A 25,352-nucleotide genomic window follows, 5' to 3' on the forward strand; every position below is an offset into this window, starting at 1 on the left:
GGCAGCAAAGTAGAGCTCTGTTTTGCCTCAGATTTGCATATAAGTCCCCATAGTGTATGTCCATTTTAGGCCCAAAGCACCAGCAAAATGAAGCGGCAGAGGAGAGCGGTCATACCTAGAGCACCCAGTAAGGCTGGCCCATCAAAGATGGAAGAACTTGCAGGAGAGGTAAGAGTTAGATACACTCTCCTAGAGAGTGTATCTAGTAAACAATTAAAGATAGGAGTTTTATTTACAAATTTAATCCCCCCAAAAAAGACCACAAAAGTAGACGTTTTAAGGTGACTTATATATTGTATATGAATAATACACACATAGGGTTAATGTCACTCTAGTAGTTGCCTCATCTTTGCCTTGATGCACTGAATCAGGGCTTAATCATCACTGACATATTTGTGTAACTCTCGTCCTTGCTCCCGCTGGCCTCTGCTAAATAATGTTGTGTCCTTATCTGTGTCATTACAGCACGGCATCCTTCAGACGGGAGGATTTAAACAGAGTTCTGGACCCTACCCAGCTCTACAGATCATATATACTCAGAGCAGAGATATCCTGGCTATCTAATCATTTGCTGGTAATACGTAGAACTGAACCACTAAGGAACCTCCAGCAGATCATCGACAGACACACTGAGCTTGGAGATAGTTGGCATCTAGACACCCGCTAAACACACATACTGACCAACTACAGCCAGGAGACATACCCATAGCTGACCTGAGCCATGTTACCTGCAACATTCAAGCTGTGTGCTGGGATATCATACCGACATCTACGCAACATGACAGGTAAACTGTTACATGACATGCTGAGCTCTTTATTTATGTAAGGAACAATGGATCAATTTAAGGGCCGGGGATCCCTATAATATATAAATTAAATTATTTGACTTAATTGGTTTCTGAGTTTTTTTCTTTTCTAACTATGGAGCAGATATTTGTATAAAGTATTTCTATATTTACATTGGTTTTACTTTCATGCATTGCCTTGTTAGGCTATAGACCAGTGTTGGTTAACCTGTGACACTCCAGGTGTTGTGAAACTACAAGTCCCAGCATGCTTTGCCAATATATAGCAGCTTATTGCTGAAAGGGTATGCTGGGACTTGTAGTTTCCCAACACCTGGAGTGTCACACGTTAGCCAACACTGCTATAGACTACATGAAATAAATCTTTAACAAAACTTTAAAAGAAGTGATTACTTGTCAGTGGTCTCCAATTGGCCATTATTATTTTTTTTAAATTTGCCTACTTGATGTACGAAACTGATGGAATCACTGATCATTCTGAACCCTATTAGCATTTATCAATAGAGACTGAATAATTCTGCTCATTGTGGAAGATCAAGACCTGCTGACCGGGAAAACCCCTCTTTCTGCTGTAATTCTGAGTAAAGATATGAAGATGTTATCCGTACAGCTTGTTCTAGTGTGAGTCAGTGGGCTACTGACAGATGGCAATATAATTATTGCTCTCTATAGCTGATTCTTGACCCAAATACTGGACACTAGCCATCATGTGGGGATTTTTAGAGACTTTTATGGAACTGTTTTTTCGCAAACCATCAAAAGTGTCTTTGTTTTATTGTGAGATGTAGTCCTTGGTCACTTTTATATAGCATTTGTAACGATAATTTATGGTAGTTTGTGCTTTCAGGCAGTTTGAAATATTGTAAGATACAAAAGTGATAAGTGCATAAAATAGGGAATTATGTTTTGTGTGTTAGTAATGTCACTCTGATAATGTATTTGCTTGATTTATTTGAGCCATAATGCTTTTGTTTTACATAAGGCCTTTACAGCATAAAATCTGAAATAATTAGTCTACACTTTGTTCCACTAAAGAGCGTATCTTAGATACCTTACCCGCATAACATTAGTTCTATTCTCCACCCATTATTCCGTATTGCAGATTGTATAATCCTGTGCCTCCTGTTTCCTAATGTAAAGTCTAGCCTTGTTGTTGCAGAGAATGTAATGCATTGTTTGTATACTTATTATGTTGCTTAGACTATTATAAGAAAATAAAGTAAAGCTGTGTTTTACATACTGCTCAGTAAATAATTTATTAGTCTTACCATATCGAACTTTGTCAAGCTACTATAAGCACAAACAATAATAGATGGATTTAGCTTTCACATTTAGATGACTATATCTATTATTTAAGCAAATCTTTAAAAATTATTGGTTTTTTTACCTAACAGATGATTATGTTTTTATAGTATATTTATAGCAAAGCATCAAGCATTTTGCAGTACTATTTACTAAGGTGCCTTTATAGGAAGACTGGTGCACAACTTGAAATTTTAATTCTGTATTTTTAAGCATAAAAAAAAAACATGCACTACTCAAACAAAAATCTTCATGATTCAACTTTGCACGTTAATAAATGTAAGCCTCTGTGGCAACTGCAAGTCAGCGCCTAGCATGGTAGATTCCAACAAATGTTTCGCTCAGAAGAATGAGGACCCTGCAAATCATTAGTAATATATATTGCACTTCTATTACATACAATATAAGTGCTTCAGGATTTACTTTCTGTGTTTTTTTTAAAACATCTGGGTTACTTCAGTAGTAATATAACCAATATTCACATTATTGATGTTCTGAACAAATATTGTAAATGTTATTCACTATTGTATGCTTGATTGAAGTGGACTGAAGATTATTATTTTTACTGATCATGTGAGGCATGCAAGCATGAGCATCCATGACCCTAATGTCTGTCTGATAGTTAGAGTGATTTGCCTTGTTCTGCCTGGAACTCTGTGTGAGTAAATTCTTACTAAACACTCATTACCGGCTCTTCCCAACAAGCCCTTTCCGTGCCTTGGTTGGAACGCTTGTTCGCTAACAAGCTGTAGACAGGACATTCTCAGCCTGCAGATAGATGCCTTCTGTGACAGCATATGTGAAAACAGAACAAACCATTTCAGCTGTTGTACATGATTCAAACAGTTGCAGATTTGTGGATAAATCTGCCAGTTATTTAGCCGCAGTTTGAGGACAAATTGGCGCACACAGACCTACAAAAAGTAAATTATTCACACTTCCTAATTTAATTTATGGGATGGTGATCAGGTGTAAAAACTATGTTAACCCTTCTTTAGGTAAGTTATCAGTGAAACCAACCTACCGATCAATATAGAGGAGTAGTAAGGATTGGTTTGCTTATGGAACTGATAATCAATCTAAAAATCTTAAATTTAAGTGGAATTAAATAAACAATATTTAGCCTTGTTGCGGAGGTTATTCTGAGCTGTGATTTCTTCAACACCTCTTTTTAGTTACAAAACCATTCAGAAGTTACTTTCTGCAAGCGAATATTCTGCCCCACATCCCAAGTCCCTTATTTTAACAGTGGTGTAATTTTAAGTGATGCATGATGGATTAACAACCAGGCACCTCTTTACAAAAATAGCAAAAGACCATTCGTACTGTTGTGGAACCTCTCACTAAGAAATTATTATTAACCATTAAAGAACCTTGTTAGCAGCGATCCATACTGGAACAGACCTTTTCCATTGCTATAGGTTCATATATCACATAGTTGAAAAAACTACAGTCAATAAGAGCCAAACATTTCTATCATTGTAGAGTTTTCTTTGATCTAAGTATTTATAACAAAATACCACCTCATTTGCAAGATAAAAAATTGACATTCAAAATTGGTGTAAATCAGTATATGATAACCATTTATCATGTTCGTTTGTATGACTAGATGTAAATTGTACAGCATTTTAACTTAGCTGATACAGAAACGTTAATAGAGGCTAATATAGGCACCATTGCTCTCTATGGGGATTGGTGTGATGGAGCTTAATTATACTGGTGCTCTTTAGGTCCTCACATCATGTATGTCGTAATTAAGATGTTTTCATACACAAACATATTAAGTACAAATAAAATAACCATCATTCTTATGCAAGTCATGCAAATTGTATACTGTATATATATATATATATATATATATATATATATATATATATATATATATATACTATTAGTTACGTGCACACAAGATATCCATCAATTCTTGATAATACCACAATAATAGCATAAAGTAACTCTGTACCAAAACTACACAAATATCGTAGGTAAAGTTAAACTATTACTGATGGCTGATTTCTTAATTACTGTCCTTTCACCTCTACTCCCTCAAATACATAATAAACTACTAAACAACACATTTCAATATACCTAAGACTAACACATTATGTAATTAGTTTATCCTCATGTTAATGCAGATTTAATGTTATTAACGACTGTTTGTTGTTAATAATGACCCTTATTTTGTAGTGTCATTATTCCAGTTCATTTTTCATGGTTCGTCTTCTAAATCATTTACCACAGTAATTCTGTTGAATTATATATTAATTAATTTAAATAATAATAATAATAATAATAATCATCATCATCACAATAATTAATAACGTATTTGTTTTATTAACTCTGTAGGTCTCAGGAGGACAGCCGCTGTCGCACTCTCGCATGAACTGGAAAAGTTGTCTCTAGTTGGACCAGGACCCAGCCAATGGATAAATCAAGTTAGAAGGAGAAGTTCCTTATTGAGTAAGTCCTATTGTAACTGCTCCTCGACTTGTTTCATACTTTCCTGACCACTTAAAATGTTGTAATTCATCTTCTATAGACAAGTGGCCATTACTGTGGCCACCACCATTGTCTGGGAAGGATAACAGCAATTTGGAGCTGGCCAATCACTTTAACCAAGGATGGTAGATATGTTTGGTCAGGTGACTTTATTAATAATTTCCTTTGTCAGGTTCCAGGCTTGAAGAGAAGACCTACAATGAGGCTGAGATGTCCTACATCAAACAGGGAGAAGAAGCCCTGAAGAAGTCAATGAGCATCCTCAGCGAGCAGGATGGATGGAAAGTAGAGATCGTAGCGGTATGATGCTTTTTTTGTCACTTTTGTCAGCATGGGTTCACATGATACACACACCCTCAATAACATGTCAGTATTTCTATAGAAAAGCATAGTGTGGCTTTTGACTTGTAGTCGATGTTGACTTTTGCTTACAGATTATGTATTAAATATACCTTCATGTGTTTATTTATTTTGAAATACTCACAATAATATAATGACCCCGAGATAAAGTACATGAAAACTATTCAAATGAGACTTATGAGCTATGATAAGTAAGCTATGATAGACATAGGTGTTCTCCCAGTTTCTAAAAAATATATTCTCAGCATCATCACCGTTTATTTATATAGCGCCACTAATTCTTCAGCGCTGTACAGAGAACCCATTCACATCAGTCCCTGCCCTATTGAAGCTTACAGTCTAAATTACCTAACATACACACACAGTCAGACAGACAGACAGAGACTAGGGTCAATTTTGATAGCAGCCAATTAACCTACCAGTATGTTTTTGGAGTGTGGGAGGAAACCAGAGCACCAAGAGGAAACCCACGCAAACACAGGGAGAACATACAAACTCCACACAGATAAGGCCATGGTCGAGAATTGAACTCATGACCCCAGTGCTGTGAGGCAGAAGTGCTAACCACCAGGCCACTGTGCTGCCCCATTTAATAATGGTACAAGTCACTATTAGTGTGGCTTATCCAACTAAGTATTTTATTCTTTTTTTTTTAAAGGAAAATGGAGATAAAGTACTAAGCAAAGTCCTCCCAGACATTGGAAAGGTCTTCAAGCTGGAGGCCGTTGTGGAGAAGCCTCTAGATAATGTGTATGGAGAATTGGTGGACAACATGGAGAAAATGGCGGAGTGGAATCCAAACGTGAAGGAAGTGAAGGTAGGAAAACTTCACAAATTATTGGATAACAGATTGTTTTCTAAGTGTTCTTATTGCCTCAAATGAGGGGGGGAAATAACTGAGTGTAATATAAAATAACCCTGCATATTATATTATTCAAAAAGATAAAACTTTTAAAAGCTATCACCAAGTCAGCAGGCAACATCAATCATTCATATAACTTACTACCCTTACATGCATTTCTTTCACGCTCAATACATACCAACATACACTGTGAAAGGCACAATGGAAACTGTATACTTACCTGAGATTGGTGCAAAATGGTTGTCCCTGTATAGGGAGTGATGTAATATAACATGAGCACAGTGCATGGAGTACAAGCAAGTGTGATAAGCTGTCTGATAATAGCTTTTATCAATGACCTAATTACAGCAAAAGTTTATTCTAGATGGGGCTGGAACAAGAGCTGGAGAGCTATGGATTGTCCAGTCATTCTCTAGAAGTATAGTAAATTCCAGTTGTTAATTTTACTTATGCCCTTTAAAAATGTAATATTGCTCAAACCCTGGGTCTAATATTCGTGTAGACGTCAAGAGCTTTAATTTCTTCAAGAATTAGGATGTTATTTACAGCTATATGTCATTATTGTTATTATTTATATAGTGCCAATCATATTACGTAGGACTGTACAGAGAATATGTAATCACTCACATCATTCCCTGCCACACACACACACACACACACACACACACACTCACTCACTCACTCACTCACGCAGTCACATACTAGGGTCCATTTTGTCATAAGCCAAATAACCTACCAGTATGTTCAAAAACACGGAGAACATACAAACTCCACACAGATAGGACCCTGCTCGAAATGGAACTCATGACCCTTGTGCTGTGGACAGAAATGCTGACCACTGAGCCACCGTGCTGCCCGCACAGTGGCTTAGTCTTATCATAATTACACTACCTCTTAACATACTCAAATTATTATGCAGTTTGTGTTTGTTCTTTTGGCACAAACAGGTTTGATATCTTGTATTTCCTTGACCCATTATCAACATGACCTTGATGTGTGTTCTGTGCTCTGTAAAAGAACATTCCTTCTGTCTACTGTGCTCTAATCTCACTAATTATTATCACTGCAATGGTTTAATGCATTTTTTTTTACCAGTGTTTATTTGTTGCTTGCATTAAATTTCACGTTCTGAAACACTTACTGACACTCATAGATTTTGTCACAGTGATTCATCATCATGGTCATATTAATTGTCACTATCCATTCCTGCGTAATTTGTGGCGCCTTACAAATTAATGATGATGTTTATGACAATTATTGTTTATTTGGAAGGCGCAACAAATTCACTGTGCCCGATAGTCAGCATAAGCAGTCAAACAAAGTACAAATTAAACATAAAAACATCACAAGTACAGAGGGGGGCAAAGCAGAGACAATAGATTTAGCCAGAATGACATGGCAGGTAGTAGATGTGGCAGTAATCTCAAGCTGGGGTAGGATAGTGAAAAGGTTGAAGGTTGGGTGAGAGTCTGGCCTGATGTGGTAGGGAGTTCCATGAGAAGGGAGCAGCACAGGAGAAGTCTTGGAGTCGGGAGTAAGATGGTTATCAGAGGGGAGAAGAGACGTAGGTCAGAGGCAGAGCAGAGCGGTCGAGCTGGAGTGTATCCCGTGATGAGGTTAGGGATGTATGAGGGGGGGCACTGGCTTGGGCTTTGTAGATGAGAAAGAGCAGTTTGAATTGCATTCTGGAGGTAATAGGGAGCTAACGTTTGGATTTGCAGTGTGGGGCTGTGGATGAGGAGCATCGGGAGCGGAAGACCTGTCTTGCTGTAAAGGTGAAAGACAGATTAGGGGGAAAGCTAGATGGGAGGAGGTAGCAATAGTCAAGACAAGAGAATAGAATAAGATTTGGTGTCAAGATGCATTAGTGACTGGATGATGATCTAGTCAACCGTGAGAGTGATGTGGGGAGGTGTAGTGACACTAGGAGGGTGAAAGATGATGAGCTCCATTTAGGACATATTGAGCTTGAGGTAGCATTGGGACATCCTGGTGGAAAGTGCAGATAGACACACGGGATATCAGAGAAGGAGAGAGATCAGTGGAATAGAGGATGATTTGAGTGTGATCTACACAGTGGCGGTAATGGAGCTCATAGCAGTTCACCAAGAGAAGAGGTGCAATAGAGGAAAATAGTGGGCAGTGAACAGACTTTTGAGGGACCCCAACAGATAGAAGAAGACAAAGGGAGCATGATTTAGAATATAAGACAGGAGAGGACAGTGCTGTGAAGGCCAATGGAAAAGAGAGTGGTCGACTGTGTCGAAAAGAGCAGAACATTGCTCACTTTTGTAAGGGCAGTCTTGGAGTGTAGAGGGCGGAAGCCTGATTGAAGATATTCGAGAAGAGAGTGAGAAAGCGGGTCAGGCAGTTGTAGATAAACCGTTCAAGTAGTTTGGAAACAAAGAGGAGAAGAGAAAAGTGCATTAGCTTGACAGAGCTGTAGCATCAATAGATGGTTTCTTGAGAATAGGCTAGATTAGAGCATGTTTGAAGATGGACGGGAAAATGCAGTAAAGAGGGACAGGTTGAAGAGGTGAGCATCTTAAAAAAACACTAAAAATATTAATAAAAAAATAAATTTCTTGTGATAATATTTTTACACTGAATTTGTGTGTGTGTTAGAGTATGCCCAGCCAATCAGTGACATCACCTCCTCTATCTGTTGCTTCACAACCACTGCCCTAGTTCTAAAGGATTCTACAGAACTTCACTGTGTTGCGTGTTACTCAGGGAACAATGCATGGAAATGATCTGCATGTACCTGTTTTGGATGCTGCTGTTGTAGAGGCTCATGGTCTTTGTTTTGTGGGGCTGCAGCTTCTGTCAGATACAGTGGGATCTGAGTGGAGGCTGCGCAGTGCCGCAGGGTATCTCATACTTATACATGCAGACATCAGGGATGCAGCATCTTAAAAGAAAAACACATAGTGGTGTTTATCTTTTACACTGTGTTGATGTGTATGAGGTTCATGAACAATGCAGCAGACAACATCCCTCAGCAACGTATAGATCTGATGTAGTCTAAAACTGGAAAAATAGGGGTGTTCTAAGTCTTTTGCCTAATACTGTAAATAAACACAGTAACAACCAATAGTCAAGCTAAATGTTACTATAATTTAACAGCACAAACATATCAGAATAGACGTGCAACACAAGGCTGCAGAGGGGAAACAAAATAAAATCTCAAATGGAATTAAAACCGGTTTCCTACACAATTTGAAATCTAATATGGGATATATGAGGCTTTTGAATCATATTCTGTCCCCTAGAGCAGGGGTCGGCAACCTTTTTCTATCAGTGCGCTGGCGAAAAATCCTTTCAAGCCCAGCTGTGCCAGTTGTACACACACACACACACACACACACACACACACACACACACACACACACACACACACACACGCACGCACACACACACACACACACACACACACACACACACACACACACACACACACACACACACACTGGTCAAAGTGTGCTGGAGTACAGTAGTATGCCTTATAACACTTATTTTACTGTTTTGATCGTACAACTATCAAATTCCACTCTTGTGCCCCCAGTTCCTGGTATCTCTCACACTTGAGCCCCCAGTTACTCTTATCACTCACCCTTGTGCCTCTAGATCTTGGTATCCCTCACACTTGTGCCCCCAGTTCCTGGTATCACTCCCACTTGTGCCCCCAAGTCCCTGGTATCACTCATACATGTGCCCCCAGTTGCTGTCCCTGATACTTACCTCTTGAGTCCGAATTAGCACAGGGGTCAGCAACCCCCAGTACGCGTGCCAGACGTGACAAATGGACCTCTTCTGGCTGGCACGCCGAGCTCCAGAGCTGTCAGGCTAAAGCTGCAGAAGATGACTGAAATAAAGCTGCTACACATGTGCAGCAGCCCCGTTTCACCCATCTTTGGTTTGTTTAACCTGACACCAGCAGAGCGTCAGACAGAAGTGGTCCACGTGCCACGTCTGGAACGCGTGCTGGGGGTTGCTGACTCCTGCCCTAGGGTGTTGTGTGATCCTACAAATACACTAAAGGGAAAAATGCTGTTAAATGCAATAATACAACACTAGGCGAGATCACTTCCAGTCTCAGCATCTGAACTATGTTCATCTACATGATTCCGCAGCTGTCTAATAGTTATATCCACACACTGTGTCTGGCAACTCCAGCAAGTAATATATCCTGGATATGAAAGTGTTTCCCAGCATTCCAGGGCCTCAATACAAAACCTTTATTGACTTGTTGACAGTACTTATATCCTAAAAGTCCAGGCCTGTAGAATGCTTGTAGAAGCAGCCAGGTATCAAACAGATGGAGACAACGGGCTTTATTTAGAGTTTATGTTGTTTAGAGTTAGGAGCAAAGCAGGAAAAAAAGGTGAACATTTGCTGGATAATCCATGTTGCAATACAAAGGGTGCAAATAGATTTATTGCTTTTGCATGAAGGAAAATACTGACTGATGTTGCATATAGCACACAAATACTGGACAGCTTTATTTTCACATTGTAATTTAGTGTTGAGCTAGGTCACGCTCCTCTCCCAATTCTGTCCGCACATTTTAAATCCCCCCCTCCCCTGGAGTGCAACATGGTTTTTCCAAGGTACAAATGGTACATACCTATTTTTTTTTTCTTTGCTTCTAACACTAAATTAGTCCCAATAAGGGACTTTTCTTGAGCTAAATCTATAACCACTTGTCAAAATCTGTTTCTACTTCCCATCACATTCCACAATGAGTATTAAGGATCTAACAATATCACATATTTTATTAAATTCTAAAAAGAATGTTGTAATATTATTATTATTATTATTATTATTATTATTATTATTATTATTATTATTACCATTTATTTATATAGCGCCACTAATTCTGCAGCGCTGTACAGAGAACTCACTCACATCAGTCCCTGCACCATTGGAGCTTACAGCCTAAATTCCCTAACACACAGACAGACAGACAGAGACAGACAGACACACAGACTATGGTCAATTTGATAGCAGCCAATTAACCTACTAGTATGTTTTTGGAGTGTGGGAGGAAACCGGAGCACCCGAAAGAAACCCACGCAAACACAGGGAGAACATACAAACTCCTCTCAGATAGGGCTGTGGTTGGGAATTGAACTTAAGACCCCAGTGTTGTGAGGCAGAAGTACTAACCACTTTGCCACCGTGCTGCCCATATATACATTATTCATGGCTACTTTTTGGGGAGCACCAAGGGACAAGTGCGGGGTGTGACAACGTGAATTGTGTCATCATGCCCCCCACCCCCGCCTCTTATATTCATATTTATTACACAGATGCGAAGAATAACATCGCTGCAATTTAACATGAAAATAACACTACTCCACCCTTGTTGGAGAGATTGTCAGGAAGTGGGTTCAATTCTGCATTTTTAGTGGTCCTGCCCAGTTATACAGAGATTCGGGTAGGAGGTAGAGTCCGTTTGCTACTCTAACCACTGCTGACCTTCCTTTCCAACCGAGAAACATAATTCTTCCGCTCCCATTTCCTGATCTCTCAAAACACCTTAATAAACTTACCAGACATATTTTTACTGTGGTCACCTGCCTGGAAACCAGCTGTTGGAAGGACCAGATTTCACCCACAATGGAACATCTGTCTTCCTTCTTAAAATTTGGTTTCCAATGACCCAATTTAATAATGTCTCCTCTCTTTATTCTTAGTCTCAACTCAGCTTGTTCAAATGAAGATGAACTATTTATTATTATTATTATTATTTTATTACTATTATGTATTGATTTATAAGGTGCCACAGATTCCTTAGCACCATATACAGTAAGCAAGTCACAAATAGATGAGGTAATACTCTCTTCTTATCTTCCTACTCTACTACCAGTCCTCTTGATGGACCCTCACAAATCAGTAGATCCCTGTCTTCTGTGCTCATCCCAACCTTAGTTAAAATCTGTAATATTTCTCTCTCTGCTGGTATCTTTGTAATTATACAAGCACAGAGTCATTACTCCTATTCTGGAAAAATTAAATCCTGACCCAAAAACTCTCTCTCAAATTACGGTCCCTAGGTCTTCAGGACACTGTCCTATCCTGGTTCACATCCCACCTAATCGCTCTTTCAGTGTTAGTTTCTCTGAATCCACATCCTCTCTGCTTCCTTTATCAGTTGCAGTACTACAAAGCTCAGTTCTCTGTCCTCTGCTATTCTCTATCTAGACCACTATTTTTGGGAAACTAATATTCTCCTTTGGATTTCAGTATCATCTCTATGCAGATGTATCTATCTTCTCCGTATCTCTCACCACCATCATCATCAGCAGCTATTTATATAATGCTACTAAATCTGCAGCGCTGTACAGAGAACTCACATCAATCCCTGCCCCATTGGAGCTTACAGTCTAAACACCCTATCATACACACACAGACAGAGAGAGACTAAGGTCAATTTAATAGCAGCCAATTATCCTACCAGTTTGTTTTTGGAGTGTGGAAGGAAACCGGAGCACCCGGAGGAAACCCACGCAAACATGGGGAGAACATACAAAGTCCACAAAAAATGTGTTAACCCATGTTACTGACAGTCTTTCTGTCATTTCATCTTCAATGTCCTCTTGACAACTCAAACTTAACCTTGCAAAAACAGAGCTAATAATATTCCCCCCACCAACAGATATTAACTGCCTGACATTTCTATTTCTGTTGACAACATGAACATAAATCCTACCCCACAAGCTCGCTGTCTTGGTGTGATCCTTGAGTCACAACTCTCCTTTGTTCCCCACATCCAATCTATACCTACATCCTGTTACATACATCTATAAAACATTTCTAAAATATGGGCATATCTCACTACAAAAACGCAAAACAGACTCTCACCCCTACAATCAACTTTGCATACACCGACTAGATTGATTTTCCTTGCAAATCATCTTCTACTGCTTAGCCGCTCTGTCAGTCTCTACACTGAGTGCATGTTTATTACCAAATCCAATATATAATACTTCTATCAACATACAAGGCCATCAACAAAACAGTACCAATATACATCTCCTCATTTATCTCAAAATATATTCCAACTTGACATCTCCGTTCTTCACAAGAGCTGCGTCTCTCACCCACTCGCATTATATGCTCCCATTCCCAGCTACCGGTCTATTTTTTGGGCTGCACCCACTCTGTGGAATTCCCTCCCTGGCACAATAAGACTTTCCTCTAGTCTTTAAATCTTCAAGTGTTCTCTGAAAACTCATCTCTTCAGGCAAACTTATAATATTCCTCAACCACCCTCCTAATCTCCCTAAGGTACCCTATTTCCACAGTTCAGATAAGACAACTCTCACCCCTTGACCAAATTGCAACAGTGACTGGATCATATAGTCCACTAAGCACTTTTTACCTTTGCAATCTGGCAGGACCAATATACAATATGTAGCACTTATCCTCATGCATCAAACTCCTATAGTCCCATAGATTGTAAGCTAGTGAGCAGGGCCCTCTTACCTCTCTGTCTGTATTACCTAGTATTGTTTTGTTACTGTGTTTGTTCCCAATTATAAAGCGCTATGGAATATGTTGACGTTATATAAATAAATGTTGAGGATAATGATGATGAAATATACTTATGATAATATTTCTGCTGATACCATGTTGCAGAGCGGTTAATTTTGTCCCTCCACCACCTCTCTCCCTCCCCTCTTTTTAATTAATTTCAAAATCCAAGCATGAAAGTTGATTCTCCCTATGTATCATGCTTAATGTGTATTTGTAGTAGAGATGGTCACTGACCCCGTGTTTTGGTTTTGGATTCGGTTTTGGATCTGGATTACCGTCCTGTTTTGGTTTTGCAAAAACCGCCATTGCGTGTTTTGGTTTTGTTTTGCTATTTTGTTGGAAAATCAATGTTTTTGGGCCTAAAATAACCAAATTTAGTGCTCTTGGATAAGTAATGTAATTGTAAAGCTAATAAATTATCCAAAAAACTGTTTAATTCCTGGTAGGTAGGCCTTCATTAATTCTACACACAAACCAGATTGTCTTCCTCTCCATCTATGCATATTGGCAATGCAGCCATCGTCTTTGGGTGTATATTACACCCTACACTTATAGTTAAATATCTAAAGAAATGGACAAAGGCAGTTTGGTTTCTGTCTCTATAGCCACCTTCCCCCCACCCCTCCACTTGTAGTTGAATAAAAAAAAAGCAGCCTGGATAGACTGAACAATATAAAAAATAAATAGACTAAGGTAGTTTGGTGGCTGTCTGTGCCCCCCCGCCCTCCACTTGTAGTTGAATAGAAAAAAGCAGCCTGGATAGACTGAACAATATAAAAAATAAATAGACTAAGGTAGTTTGGTGGCTGTCTGTGCCCCCCCCGCCCTCCACTTGTAGTTGAATAGAAAAAAGCAGCCTGGATAGACTGAACAATATAAAAAATAAATGGACCAAGGTAGTTTGGTGGCTGTCTGTGACCCCACCCTCCACTTGTAGTTGAATAGAAAAAAGCAGCCTGCATAGACTGTAGAATTAGAATATTATAAGAAATGGACAAAGGCAGTTTGGTATCTGTCTGCATCCTAATCATCCACATCATCCTTAGCGCCCTCGTCGCCTACACAAATCTCCCCCTCATTCTCTTCTAATTCCAAAGTGGCATCCTCAATTTGTGTATCACCGGCTACACTCGGGCTGTTCAGGCACACATCAGCAGAACTGCTGAAACAGCCCTTCTTTATGGGTACATTATCAGAATGCTCACGATTAGACATACCATGGTTGGATGGACTCTCCACAGGGATTGGCCTTAGTGTTTTCTTGCAGCTCGGCTTTCACACGTAACAGTAGTTGTGCACCACTTTTGGAATTCAAATTACTTGGTCTTGCAAATTCTATAGACAAGCCTGCTTGTCTTCCTCTTCATCAATGACTCTTAGCAATTGAGCACTCGTCTTTGGGTGTATATTACACCCAAACCTTATGACTGTAAATTAGTAAAAATACAGTTTAATCCCTGATAGGCCCTCCACCATCCTATGCAATAGTAGGATTGGTTGGAGTTGTGGTCAAGGTCACACATTTTTTAAAAAAATCTTTCAAACAAGCCCAGATGTTAATCTGTTGTGCTCTGCCCCCTGCGTCATCCCTGCTTGTGTTTGGAAAGTGCATATTGGTGCCAGAACCTCACGTGCCAGAACTGTTCCCACTGGTGCCACACTGCTGCAGGACTTACACAATCAACCGCATCCTCATCGTCGGATACCCAAATCTCCCCCACATCCTCTTCTAAAGACAAAGTGTCATCCTTACTTGGTGTATCACCGGCTACACTCGGGCTGTTCAGGCACACATCAGCAGAACTGCTGAAAGGACCCCTCTTTATGGGTACACTAACAGAATGCTCACGATTAGACATTCCACTGTTGGATGGACTCTCCACAGGGATTGGTGTCATTTCTGATTCAGAGCAAACATTATCCTCTAATGCCTTACTGTTATCTTGCAGCTCAGCTTTGACGCGTAACAGTAGTTGTGCACCACTTGTAGGCTCCGTAACATTTTTAGATCTGCCATTAATAGACAAAGGTGAAGGCCTCATTCTCTCTTTGCCACTGCGTGTATAGAATGGCATGTTGGCAATTTTTTTTTTATCGGCACTTAACTTTTCATCAGTTACACTTCTTTTTCGCTTCAACACAGTAAATCTTTTTGGGGTGTGTGTTTTTTGGACTGATTTCGAAACACTGTGTAGTTTGACATCACCTTGCCTAGATGACGTACTGGGAACACTAACATCAGGTGACAGAACCTGGTTGCTCATTCTGCTCATATGTGGACTGCTTTGAATCCATTCTGAGCCCAAAGCACTTGTAGTGCTAAAAAGTATTTGGTAGATACTGCTGACAGATAGTAATTTGGACAGCCAGAAATATTTATGCACAATTATGGGGGACACCCCAAAAGCACTGGGGAGTGCTAAAAAGTATTTGGTAGATATTGCTGACAGATAGTAATTTGGACAGCCAGAAATATTTATGCACAATTATGGGGGACACCCCAAAAGCACTGGGGAGTGCTAAAAATTATTTGGTAGATACTGCTGACAGATATGACTTTTGACAGCCAGAAATATTTATGCACAATTATGAGGGACACCCCAAAAGCACTGGGGAGTGCCAAATATTACAAAAATAAAATAAACCTCTATCTTCCTCTCTTCTCTAGCGATTTTTGTTACAGCAATTGGAATAAGAATATTGTATTCTCTGTCCCTGCTCTAATCAGCCTGTGACTACACCCTGCTCTCACCCTCTGTCAAATGGCGATGGATTGCTGTGGAGGCGTGTATTTATAATGTTGAAGTATCGCGAGAACCAAGCCCCGAGATCCGACGACGTCACGATGACGTTCGGCCTCGATTTAGATTCGGAGCGGGCGGGAGAGTACTGAGCAACTCAGCTCGGTATTCGGATACCCAAAGTTCGGGTGGGTTCGGTTTTCGGGGAACCGGACCCGCCCATCTCTAATTTGTAGTTCTGTATTATCTAGTATCATGAATTGCACTCTTGATTCAGGTCTATTTGTTCATGCTTGATGCTATTAATAAAATGATTTATATATAAAAAAAAAATAATAATAAAAAAACTGGAGCAGCTGATACTCAGCTCCCCGGCAATACTGTCTGGCAGCAGTAAGAGTATGCTCACCACTTCACCAGCCAGTCCTAGGTGCCTCTGCCCAATTGTGCCTCAAGCACCATCTCTCAAATCTGGCAAGAGGTGGAGGGGTAATTACCTTATAAATGTAGCAGATTGGTTTGTCAGAGTTGTCAGACGTGCTTTAGGTTTGATGGAATCGGATAGGGCACAGACAAAATCCACCATTGGACAGAAATGTAAGAGTGATGGTCTATCTTGCTTTGACAATCAGAGGATATTGGAAGTAGTTATTATTATTATTTTATTATTATTAATTTTTATTTATAGGGCGCCACTAGGTGTCCGTAGCGCCGTACAGGGACAAACAAAATTACAATACGAGGTAAGACAGCACAGTACAGTAAACAATAAGCACAGTAACTCAATGAGCTCAAAGCACAGCTAGAGAGGCGGGGGAAGGGAGAGGGGAAGGTCCGCCACAACGGAGCCCAAGAAGGAGGGCACGGGTGACAGGGAGACCCCCAGAGGAGAGAGGAGGGAGTGAGAGGGGAAGGGGAGAAGAGGGTCCTCGAGGAGGAGGACTAGGTAGCTGGAGAGCAGAGTTAAAGTGGTGAAAACAGGAGGAGAGATGACCCTGCACAAAGGAGCGCACAATCTAAGGGATATTGAATAACAACAGCAATGTTCAATTAAAAGCATTGGAATAAGCCATCTGATGACAGTCTGAGAGTTGCCCTAATGGGGCTGCCCTTCCAATGCCACCTTAAATCAGGTTACGTTAATCCTACAAAAGTATTAGAATGGAGCTAAACATGTTTGGAAAATCTAGATAACTTGTTTCCCAAATAAAATTTTATTATATGTTCTTGGACAAAGTCAAAATCACTTTTGAGTATAGTGACTAGTTAAAGTAACATATTAATTTTAGTAGAGTCATCATCATTCTTAATAGCTGTGATTCTGCTGAACCATGAAAAGACAGAGATTCCACTCTTCCAGTTCTTCCATTACATCATCATTATCATCATCAGTTATTTATATAGCTCTACTAATGCCGCAGCGCTGTACAGAGAACTCATTCACATCAGTCCCTGCCCCATTGGAGCTTACAGTCTACATTCCCTAATATATACACACAGACAGACAGAGAGAGAGACTATGGTCAATTTTGATAGCAGCCAATTAACCTACCAGTATGTTTTTGGAGTGTGGGAGGAAACCGGATCACCGGAGGAAACCCACGCAAACACGGGGAGAACATACAAACTCCACACAGATAAGACCATAGTTGGGAATTGAACTCTTGACCCCAGTGCTGTAAGGCAGATGTGCTAACCACTATGCCACCGTGCTGCCCGAAGCCCCAACCATGTTCTCATGTGTATGGTGGAGCTGTTTTTACCCCTTTATTGTACTTGAAATCTGTGGGGGAAAATCTTAGATGACATTTATTAGGTGCTTATGTAGGTTTGTTTATTGTAAATGGTGAAGGCCATGATTGCCAGCAGCTGACTTGCTGTCTTAAGATTTCTACAATTAGTAATTCATATTTCATGTCTCCATCTTCCACTGTATCCCCTATTCCAACCTCACCACACCTCCGGCTGTACAGACATGCCAGTCTCCAATGGCCGCATTCATCTCTGCCCTGCAGAGCCACACACAATATAGCAGCTACAATTGCTAATCCGCTGCCTTATTATTATCTTTTGTTTCATTTCATTGTACACAATTTGTTTGTATTGTGACCCTCCCCCTCCCCAATATACAACACTGTATGATATGTCAATGCTTTATAAATAATTGATATAAATAATAATAATTAGCATTTTAGAAGCATAAAAAACTCTAGAACGAATGCCAATGTATACAAGTCCTAAGAGAACGCTTCCAAAGTGTAAACTATATCAGCTGTGGCACATATTTCTCTACACAGTTTGCCCATGAATTAATAAAATGACTTTATAATATTTTACAATTCTCAGTAATACATTGTATATCTTGGGCATTGCAATATCAGTAGGAAAGCACGGCGGAATGAATAACAATTAATGTAATTTTGCATATACAAACAAATTAATAGCCCTGGGCTACAGGGACCCCTGCAGAAGTTGGCCAGTATTTAAAAAGCAAAAACAAAAAGCAAAGAAAAGTACGGTAAATCTAACAAATGTAATTATTTAACTAACCAGTAAAAAGGTGAAGTTTCCATGTGATTTGCGGCCCATTGAACTGCAATTCTACCAATATGAACATCCAATAGTTTTTAGAAGGTGACTATGGTACGGTAGAACAATGATGCCTTCGGCTGGCAGTGTGTAGACATAGAGGACACTGATGCTTAGATCTAATATTTGCCGTTTCTGCAGATTCTCCAGAGGATTGGAAAGGACACAATGATAACACACGAGAAAGCAGCAGAGACCCCTGGGAATATTGTGGGACCCCGGGATTTTGTCAGCGTGCGATGCAACAAGAGAAGAGGGTCAACCTGCATCCTCGCTGGGATGTCGACAAGATTTGGGGAAATGCCGGACCAAAAAGGCTACATTAGGTACACTTAGTGTGGATGTTTGTGCTAGTGTGAAGCACACTTAGGGCTAGATTTACTAAGCTGCGGGTTTGAAAAAGTGGGGATGTTGCCTATAGCAACCAATCAGATTCTAGCTGTCATTTTGTAGAATGTACTAAATAAATGAAAGCTAGAATCTGATTAGTTGCTATAGGCAACATCTCCACTTTTTCAAACCCGCCATTTAGTAAATATACCCCTTAGTGTGCATGTTTGTACTAGTGTGAAGCAGGCTTCGGATATGGCTCTCCATCTGTTGAAGAACTCAGCAGCAGTCGGAGAGCCACAGGTTAAATACTTCTGGAACATACTCGTTACCTGTATATAGTACAGTATGTTCGTTATCAGTATATACAACATTTAAACACTGCCAAACGAACTGAATAACAATGATTATCTGGTTACAATAGCACCTGACGAGGGGTGGGTTATATTAGGCAGCAAGTGAACAATCAGTTCTTGTAGTTAATGTGTTGTAAGCAGGAAAAATGGACATGTATATGGATATGAGCGACTCTGACAAGGACTAAATTGTGATGGCTAGACGACTGGGTCAGCGCATCTCCAAAACAGCAGGTCTTGTGGGGTGGTCTCAGTCTGCAGCGGTTAGTAACTACCATATGTGGTCCAGGGAAGGAGAACCGGTGAAAGGGTCATGGGCACCCAAAGCTCATTGATGTACATGGGGAGTGAAGACTAGCCCGTCTGGACCAATCCTACAGAAGAGCTACTGTAACACAAATTGCTGAAAAAGATAATGCTGGCTATGGTAGAAAGGTGTCAGAACACACAGCGCATCGCAGCTTGCTGCGCATGGGGCTGCGTAGCCGTAGACATGTCAGAGTGCGCATGCTGCCCCTGTCCACCGACCAAAGCACACACAATAGACACGTGAGCGCCAGAACTGGGCCATGGAGCAATGGCCTGGTCTGATGAATCACGCTTTCTTTTAGATCATGTGGCCAGCCGGGTATGTGTATGTCATTTACTTGGGGAAGAGATGGCACCAGGATGCACTATGGTAAGAAAACAAGCCGGCAGAGGCAATGTGATGCTCTGGACAATGTTCTGGTGGGAAACCTTTGGTCCTGGCATTCATGTGGGTGTTATATTGACATGTACCATCTACCTAAACATTGTTGCAGACCAAGGCAGCAAGTGAAAAATCAGTTCTTGAAGTAGAAGCAGGAAAAAGTGTAAGGATCTAAAACTTTGTAACAAGGACTAATTTGGAGATGGCTAGATGACTGGGTCAGAGCGTCTCCAAATCACCAGGTCTGGTACACTCTGGGACGAAGACATGCCTGGGCAGTGTTCTGCTGGGAAACCTTGGGTGCTGGCATTCATATGGATGTTCACGCCATGGAGGCCCCACCTCACAACTTACAGGACTTAAAGGATCTGCCGCTAACGTCTTGGTGCCAGATACCACAGGACACCTTCAGAGGTCTTGTGGAGCCCATGCCTCAATGGTTCAGAGCTGTTTTGGCAGCACGAGGGGGAACTACATAATATTAGGCAGGTGGTTTTAGTGCTGTGGCTGACATTGTATAGTGTAACATGTAATGTAGAATTGTATAGAGATACTCAGGATCCTTATATAATGCAACATATTCTTCTCCATTCCAGGGCAGAGAATGGACCCACCTGTATGGTCCTACACCCCGTGCTTGAAGACCCATCAAAAACCAAACTAACCTGGCTTCTCAGTATTGACTTAAAGGTACGTTCCATATACATTTATATTACTCTCTACAATAAACATTAGATATAAAAACACATCCCGTGCTTACAGTGGACCTGTCACCTACATAAAGTGGATGCATCCATTTTATGGGCTGAACCAGCATTTAGCCTATCAGATTGATTTGAGACCAGTGACATCACTGAATTCCTTCCTAATATTCATGAGACATGACATATTTATGAGGCACTGGTTCAGCCCAAAAAAGTCTTACACTATGTGGAGGTTATAGGTCAATTTTACAGTCTGATTGTTGCTGTTGAATTGTAGAAACAATGAATATATGGATAACAATCTATTCAATATGTTAAAATACAAAAAGTTACTGTTTGCTGATCATTAGACAGTATAATATCAATATATAGCAGCTATGTGCTTCAGAAATGGTCAGCAAATGTCACCTTGTTTACCTACTTGCCCAATTTGTTATCTCTTATCTGCGTGTTTCATGTAATAAATAAAATAAATGTTGTCTTTCTCACAGGGGTGGCTGCCAAAATCCATCATCAACCAAGTTCTGTCTCAGACACAAGTGGATTTTGCTAAACATCTCCGTAGCCGAGTCACCATGTCCTCATCCAGTCTTCCTCTCTGCTAACCCTGCATCTTCTAGTTCTCATGTTCCTCACCCATGACGGCTGCTCCCCAATTCCAAACTTTATTCCATAAAATTATCGACAGGATAGTATTTCAGAACTATTGTTAAACAAAGTATTATGAAGCTTTAAAGGTTGACCCCAAACTTGAATTAGTGACACTGATATAAATAATATAAGATGTCAGTAAAATGGTCTCTCCTGTCACAAACAGTGTTTAGAAGTAGACCTGTCATCTACACACTGTAGAGAAGGCCTGGCCAACCAATGGCTCTCCAGGTGTTCTAAAACTACAAGTTCCAACCGGCCCTGCCAGCTATCGGCTGGCTGCCTGCTGACAAAGCATGCTGGGGCTTGTAGTTTAACATCACCTGTAGAGCCCTCGGTTGACCAGGCCTACTGTAAAGGGAGCCATTTTGTGGGCTGGACCCATATATAGCCATTTACTTTCCTAGGAACCAGTGAAAACATTTAGGCACTGGTTAATATGCATGACATACTGGATTCTACTGAACTGGTAGGCTGCAATCTAATAATTATAACTTCAGCTTACATAATGGCTGCCTCCACGGTATGTGGGTGATAGTTGCACTGTAATTTTGTCTCAATTATAGTCTTAAAAATATAGTAAAAGTTATCTTTTACTCCTCATCTACAGAATTTCTTGCCTCTACCTAATTTTAAAATCAGCAACAATGCCCATTGTGTCCTTTACATGAAGTAAAAAATAACTTTTGTAGGTTTTATAGACATAGTGGTTACAAGTTTCTTAACAAAGTATATATATATATATATATATACATAAAAAAAAATGATGCACCTTTGTTTGCAAATTAAATTGGTTGAGGCAGTCATTTAATGTGACTCCAAGTCACCCTAACAACAGTGGAGGTAGCCATTTTGAAAATGCAGTTTTATAAATTGGCTAGGGATCAGTGATATCATATAGATGTCACTGGTTCCTAGGTAAAGAGTAGTCTGCATTCTCATGGTGTCAGTGGATCCTAGTGAATCCATAGGCTGCATTCTCACGGTTCTCTGGTTAGCCACAAAATAGTTGCCTCGTTTTCTGTAGGCGACTGGTGCACATTCATGAAACCTGCATACATGAAGAAAGACATATTAACTTGCGGAGCTTTCTTTTTTGCAATGTGTAATAGGATTCTTTGCATGTTTAGAAAACACTGTCCAATTTGTGAGTTACATCGTCTACTGCTGCAATGTTATGTTTGCTCCACTCACTGATAACTTTGAGTACGTAAAGAAATGTGTGCCTGAATGATGGTTTTGGTGTAATTTCCCTATAACTACGGGAGACAATATATTAACCAAAAAAATCTTTGATTCACATTTGCTCCAAATTTCCATCTTATTGTTAACTAACCAGAAACCTTCTTTTTATGAAAGTCTAATGATACAAAATACAGCAACATGAAGAAATGTAGTCCTCCAAATGGTAAATGGGTGGCATGATTACTTATTCTTGGCAAGGTAACCACATAAATAATTGGAGTAATGCAAAGGTCATAACTGCTGACTCTGTATGTTTTAAGTACACAGAGCGGAGGCAGCCATTTTGTTTGTGGCCTGGATTAATACCCTATCATGTTACCACAAGTGGTGACATCACTGAGACCTCAGGCACTTTGTACCTCAGCGATGGCACCTAGTGAATCAATAGACTACATTCTCATGGATATTGCTTCAGCCCACAGACTGCCTCCACTATGTGTAGGTGATTTCAGTATAACCACATATAATAAAAAACAGACAAATTAAAAACCCAGGGTGGAAAGGTGAAGATTGGGAAGGCAGATGATGTGCAACCTTATTGTCCACTTAAAATACCACATAAATTCGAATCACCGTTATATATATTTAATATTTATTTGTTGTGATGCCTACATTCCCTTCAATAAGTTGAATAGTACTACTTCCCTATAGCCTGCAGGGGTCACTGTTGCTACTGATACCTATGACTAGGTTTATGCAATGATTTGTAAGTTAGCTCCAGGAAGTTAGTCTTATATCACACGATCCGTCTACGGATCTTCCACTGTCATTGTTAGTTTACAAACATATTGTTTATAAATACAATAAAGACAACCAGTGACAGTTCTTGGGTCTGAGGTAGAGAGAACTATACTTTAGCCTATTTGCAGGTAGGGTTGAGGGAATGTGCTAAACAACACATCCCCATTGTCATGTTTTTTTTTGTTTTTTTTTGCATTAATATCAAAACAACCTTTATACTTTGCGCACCTGTAGCATACAACCAGTGTCAGCTAATTTTGTGAGCAGAGACAATATGTATAAGTGCACAGACTTTCTGTTCACTGGGATTTGTTCAGTTCATTAAATACTTAGGTGATGTCACTGGTTCCTATTGAACTGACTGCATTCTGATTTGCTTGCTGCTAAATCTGAAGACAACTGCTTGCTTCGAACTCTTTTTGGACCTCTCTGCTGCATTTGACGCTGCTGATCACTCACTTCTCATACATACATAGCATTCCCTAGAGGGGCTGCAGCTACTCTGTGAAATTTCCTCCCACAATCAGACAATAAACATTTAAACATTTTCCCTGAAAACTCACCTCTTTAGGCTAGTAACTAGTTTATAAAGATCCCAAACCACCTCTCATCTGAACCTCCTTCAGCTACTCTACCAGACCTTTATACAGTTCATTCAAACTTCTTCTCGTTCTATACGCAAACAGCCTTTTGGCTCTAAGCCAGTGGATCCTTAACTTTTACAGCTCAATGCACCCTTAGGGTTTCCATAACTTTTTCAAGGCTCCCCTAAACTAAAATAATTACCAAGTAGTCCCCCGCCTTGCTTACCACTGGCCCTGGCTGAGGCAGCCCTGGGAGCCTAGGGGCAGTTTGGGAACCACTGCTCTAAGCACTTTTCCCATTGCAGTCTGGCTGGACCAATTTGCAGGCTGTGCTATTTAACTTCATTTATCAAACCCCTATTTTCCTGTAGATTGTAAGCTGGGCAGCAAGGCCTTCTTATCTTTGTCTGTTTATACCCAGTCTTGTTTTATTGCTGTGCTTCTTCCTAACTGTAGAGTGCTGCAGAGACTGCTAGCGCTATATAAATACATGCTAATAACTAAAACGGCTGATTCCACCATGCGTAGGTGACAGGGACACTAAGTGCAAGGATCAGAAATGATATAAGGGCTACATGGAACTACTCCACAGAGAGTAATGAAATGAACTGTATCCTGCTCAGCCAGAAAACATTAATGTAGGCTAAATATAGTATAAAAATGTCCATTTATATTGTATACATGTGCATTAAACTACACTAGAACTAAACTATGCACATGTTCCTAGTTCTGTGTTTTATTAATATTTATTGATACCCAGTATTATTATATTTTATTTAATATTTATGATCAAGCTGAAATGAGCTGTGTAATTTATTTATATATTTAACTTTTTGGTTGATTGAACTTTATTTTTTTTTCTTAGTAATGATGTGGAAAATCAATGCACAGTGGTAACGACGTATGGTTACACCTTATCTGTTGAACTAAAATGGTCATACAATTACATTCTGGAAATAATAAGTGGATCGATCACCTACACACACAGGGGGCAGTCATTTTCTGTAGTCGATATCCAGGACTACGTCAGTTGATATGCTAAATAATAGTTCAGCTCATAAAATGGCAGCCTCCACTGTATGTAAAAAAGGTAAAGGGTCCACTTAATAATTATATTTACCATATTGTATACACACACACACACAATAATAGGGATCTCTCATTAGGATGCATATCAGGGTCAGCAGTAATAATAGCATGAAGATATGTGTAATATAAACAGAAAATGTTTATGTCAGATTTCTCCAGCCTAGAACGATCGCCTAACATCCCACATTGTCCACCTAGAAGCCAGGGCTTGAGCGGCTCACTAGCGGTGGCTGCATAAACAAATGTTTCCTACTACAGTT

The 25,352-nt window shown here is 40.0% G+C and overlaps 1 protein-coding gene across 1 annotated transcript; it reads left to right on the forward strand.

The window, feature by feature from the left end:
- Window positions 1-495: 495 nt before the first annotated feature.
- STAR (steroidogenic acute regulatory protein) lies at window positions 496-22,157 on the forward strand. The gene is made up of 7 exons (XM_075205107.1): window positions 496-785; window positions 4,455-4,568; window positions 4,780-4,907; window positions 5,626-5,784; window positions 18,843-19,027; window positions 20,675-20,768; window positions 21,274-22,157. The coding sequence occupies exons 1-7, from the start codon at window positions 722-724 to the stop codon at window positions 21,385-21,387; spliced, it is 858 nt and encodes a 285-aa protein (XP_075061208.1). The 5' UTR covers window positions 496-721; the 3' UTR covers window positions 21,388-22,157.
- Window positions 22,158-25,352: the final 3,195 nt, after the last annotated feature.

This window comes from Mixophyes fleayi, chromosome 4 (genome assembly GCF_038048845.1).
Source record: "Mixophyes fleayi isolate aMixFle1 chromosome 4, aMixFle1.hap1, whole genome shotgun sequence".
NCBI classification, from domain to species: Eukaryota; Metazoa; Chordata; class Amphibia; order Anura; family Limnodynastidae; genus Mixophyes; species Mixophyes fleayi.